Source organism: Macaca mulatta, chromosome 14, assembly GCF_049350105.2.
Source record: "Macaca mulatta isolate MMU2019108-1 chromosome 14, T2T-MMU8v2.0, whole genome shotgun sequence".
In the NCBI taxonomy this organism is placed as follows: Eukaryota; Metazoa; Chordata; class Mammalia; order Primates; family Cercopithecidae; genus Macaca; species Macaca mulatta.
This window is the reverse complement of record NC_133419.1, coordinates 71,406,078-71,410,477: the sequence shown is the minus strand read 5'-3', so window position 1 is coordinate 71,410,477 and position 4,400 is coordinate 71,406,078. Positions and strand designations below refer to the sequence as shown.

The 4,400-nt window shown below is 42.9% G+C and overlaps 1 protein-coding gene across 1 annotated transcript; it reads left to right on the top strand.

The window, feature by feature from the left end:
• The first annotated feature begins 700 nt into the window (after positions 1-700).
• On the top strand, positions 701-1,654 carry OR52M1 (olfactory receptor, family 52, subfamily M, member 1). Its single transcript, NM_001194566.2, is given in 1 exon segment — positions 701-1,654. A coding segment is annotated over 1 exon segment (954 nt).
• Positions 1,655-4,400: the final 2,746 nt, after the last annotated feature.

The following is a 4,400-nucleotide window of genomic DNA, read 5'->3' as shown; positions in this document are numbered from 1 at the left end:
TTTCTGGAGCCTTATCTTCATATTCAGCCTTCATGAAGGGAGGAGACCCTTGCCAGTCTTTGCCTTTGGGCATCAAATACGCATAAACTGAGTTTTGGTCCGCTTTCATCTTTCAGAAATCACTTTGTTTCCACCCTCTGGAAGGTCTCATTTTTACCATACCAAGTCTCTGCCTTGTGACTTTGGCCTGCAAATTAGACATTTCAGCTCATCCAGTAGTCAATTCTGATCCCTGGCTTAAGCTTTGGTTTACCATAGAGCCTAGATAGTCCCAGGTATCTGACCCTCTGACACTTCAGTGCATCTCCTTTTCTTTCAAGGAGCTGTACACTCTAAAGCCTTCCAATATGATCTCAAGCACCGCCTCACAGCCTACCTTCAGTGGTAAAGGACCAAATAGTTATTTGCTTTAGGTCATTTCATTCACTAATGCAAGAATATCACTCCTTGAAGGTCATACTGCAAAAAGACATATTTCATTCCAAATGAGCGTTTGGCTTGTGCTTCATAAGATGTTGCGAACATTTTAGTATAATGTGACACTGACATTCTAGAATTTCTTCTAAGGATGACTTATTATCTAACATCTAGTCAGTGACCCTATTACAGGACCTTAGAGTAAAATATTGTCTTTTATTTCTAGGAAAAACATCCTGCTACATTTAGTGGTACAAGTGAGAAGATTCTCATATAAATAACCATGCTCACTTTTCATAATGTCTGCTCAGTACCCAGCTCCTTCCAGCTCACTGGCATCCCAGGACTGGAGTCCCTGCACATCTGGCTCTCCATTCCCTTTGGCTCCATGTACCTGGTGGCTGTGGTGGGGAATGTGACCATCCTGGCTGTGGTAAGGGTAGAGCGCAGCCTGCACCAGCCCATGTACTTTTTCCTGTGCATGTTAGCTGCCGTTGACCTGGTTCTGTCTACTTCCACTATGCCCAAACTTCTGGGAATCTTCTGGTTTGGTGCTGGTGACATTGGCCTGGATGCCTGCTTGGGCCAAATGTTCCTTATCCACTGCTTTGCCACTGTTGAGTCAGGCATCTTCCTTGCCATGGCTTTTGATCGCTACGTGGCCATCTGCAACCCGCTACGTCATCGCATGGTGCTCACTCATACAGTGGTGGGTCGTTTGGGCCTTGCTTCCCTCCTCCGGGGCATTCTCTACATTGGACCTCTGCCTCTGATGATCCGCCTGCGGCTGCCCCTTTATAAAGCCCATGTTATCTCCCACTCCTACTGTGAGCACATGGCTGTAGTTGCCCTGACATGTGGCGACAACAGGGTCAATAATGTCTATGGGCTGAGCATTGGCTTTCTGGTGTTGATCCTGGACTCAGTGGCTATTGCTGCATCCTATGTGATTATTTTCAGGGCTGTGATGGGGCTAGCCACTCCCGAGGCCAGGCTTAAAACCCTGGGGACATGCGCTTCTCACATCTGTGCCATCCTGATCTTTTATGTTCCCATTGCTGTTTCTTCCCTGATTCACCGATTTGGTCACTGTGTGCCTCTTCCAGTCCACACTCTACTGGCCAACTTCTATCTCCTCATTCCTCCAATCCTCAATCCCATTGTCTATGCTGTTCGCACCAAGCAGATCCGAGAGAGGCTTCTCCAAATCCCGAGGATAAAAACGAAGATTAGATGATTACTATTTTCTTCTCTCTCAAATAAGCTCAGGGGGAAGGTGTTTAAATATGGTAGACTGCTTCCCGTTGGGAACTTTACAAGCAGTTTGAGATATTAGGCACTGTGGTCTCCAACTTTTGTAGTTCCAAAGGAATTCTAAGAAAGTATACAACTCTAAGTCCTAAAGGTGGAAAATATAAAACTTATGACTAAAGGATATTTGAGCTGCAAAGAAGGTAAACCAACAATGACAGCAACAAGCTGCTAATATTTAGCATTGTATCATGTAATTCTTGAAAATATCCTGACATGAGGTATCAATTTATATTTTATGAGAAAATAGGACAGAACACCCTTGCTTTATGAACTACGTACAGTTACTTAAGCTGCCTAGCTCCACGTTTGGTTGGAGTTTATAATACATTGTAAAGTTATGTATTAATACTTTCCATTCTTTGTTTTCTGTATATCCTTTAAGGTAAATTCTAAAAACTAAGTCATTTTAATTGAAGTTTCCTTAGCTGCAAGATGAGACTTCCTGAGTTAAGCCTCTCATAATCGAGATGCTGTTCAAGCTGCCTATAATAATGTGTTCTAGAAGGCTCACTTGTATATGCCCAGAAGATTTGGGGATACTTATGAAACAGAATGTGGCCTGAAAAAAATTGTCAGGTCAATGAAGGAAAATGAGACAAGGTTACCATGTGTCAACATTGCCTTTGTTGTATTCTCTCTGCAGGCTTGATGCATATGAGGACTCTGGAAATAAGCCTTCCCTTTCCCCCAGAAACACTCCCCAAACCCTAATCCATCTGTAGGATTCCTGCTGATAGTGTGCTACATCCTTAAAATGAATCAGCTTCAAGTTGCAAGTTATATAGTTTATAAAGACAGTGACTTTATCCTCCAGATTAAATGTTAGCTCAATTCATAGTTATTCATAGTTAATATGAATAAAGCATTTAGTTACTACTGATAGAATTACTGACATAGTCCTCCCAACCACATTGTAAGGTAGAATTACTCCATTTTGCAGACGAAGAAATTGAGGTTCCCAGAAGTGATAGAATTGCCCAAGGTCACTTAGAGAGCAACAGTGAAACCAGGAATTTAGCCAAGTTTGTTTTCAAAGCTCAAAAGCTTCCAGCCTCTGATCCACATTTTGCTTAACTGAGGAAGGGTGCTGAAAGGTCTTTCCTGGAGGTCTGGGTTGTCATGCACTTAGTCATTAGCTACACCCATTATTTCTAAAGTCAGAAGTGTACAGATCAAAAAGCAGTCTTTTTTTTTTTTTTTTGAGACGGAGTCTTGCTCTGTTGCCCAGGCTGGAGTGCAGTGGCGCGATCTTGGCTCACTGCAAGCTCCGCCTCCTGGGTTCACGCCATTCTCCTGCCTCAGCCTCCCGAGTAGCTGGGACTACAGGTACCCACCACCATGCCAGGGTAATTTTTGTGTTTTTAGTAGAGACAGGGTTTCACCGATAGCCAAGATGGTCTCGATCTCCTGATCTCGTGATCCGCCTGCTCACCAGCTCTCTATGGAGAAGGGGTGAAAGGGCAAAGCATAATGACCCAGAATTACCTCTGATGTGATTTTAAAATGTCATCAAATAAGGTTAACCTCAGGAGAGAGATAGAAACCTTGTTGTTTCTCCCACAGCACATTTTTCTGGAGGAAAGTATACTGGAAGAAATTAGACATGAGTTGGGACCCAATTTATGGAATTTCTTGGAATTCAGCCTGTCATATGAATGAATCTTGTCTTCGTTCTCCAAAAGTTGTGCAGTCTGTCAGATTAGTTATAGAATAGCATGTTCCTACAATTCTAGCTTTCGTGTATTATAATATTAAAGTTGTGAAATCTAAATGTAGCCAAGGGACATTAAGTTGGCCACCTAAGCATAAAAGGTGAAACAACTTATGAAACATACAAGAAGCCATGAAAATTATTGTGGCAACCTTTAAGGGTACCTTCCAGATCTTCAACAGTGAATGCAGTTGACTAACAGCTTTAACTGCTGCCATCTACTATCACCATGCTCCTACCGAGGCCACATTTCCCAGAAGCTATTCCCAGTGATCCAGGATGACAGGGACATAGAATAGACCCATTTGGAACTGCACACTTCTGACAGGGAACTATGACTCCAGGACTCTTACATGGAACTTCTAAAAGTTTCAGCAAGGCCAAAGTTTATAGATCTTTCCTTAGCATACTCTCTCAATCCTTTATAGATGTCAGGCTGGCATTTTCCATTAGTTTTTCTCAACTTCCTCCAGCTCCCTCCCGCATTCTCCTTCACAAGCATATCCTGCAGTAAGATACTAAGATGGGATTAGACCTAAGATAAGACCTAAGATATGAAATTGAGGGCTAAACAGTTCATGGCTAGGCGTGAGAACTTAAGGGTCTCTTTGCAAGCAACCAGAGAAAGCCCCCTGCAATGATACACAACTGAGAAGCCAACTAAAGACAATTGTTACAAGTACAGAGCTCCAGAAATGTTTGAGAGCTCAGCAAATAGTGTTATTCTAAAGTCAGGCCAACACGAGACACTGAAACATGGCATGGGAAGGGATGCCCTTGATGATGTTGAAACTGCAGATAACCTAAATGCTTTGGGCTTTCAGAGGTGACCTACTTTTCTCTAGTAAAAGGTAACACTTTGGTGCAGCAACAGGTATTCTCTCAGGAGCTGCTCTCACCTCTTTGGGCTGCCAGGATGATACATAGGGGTAAAGACAGCATATTCTGCTGAGAATAG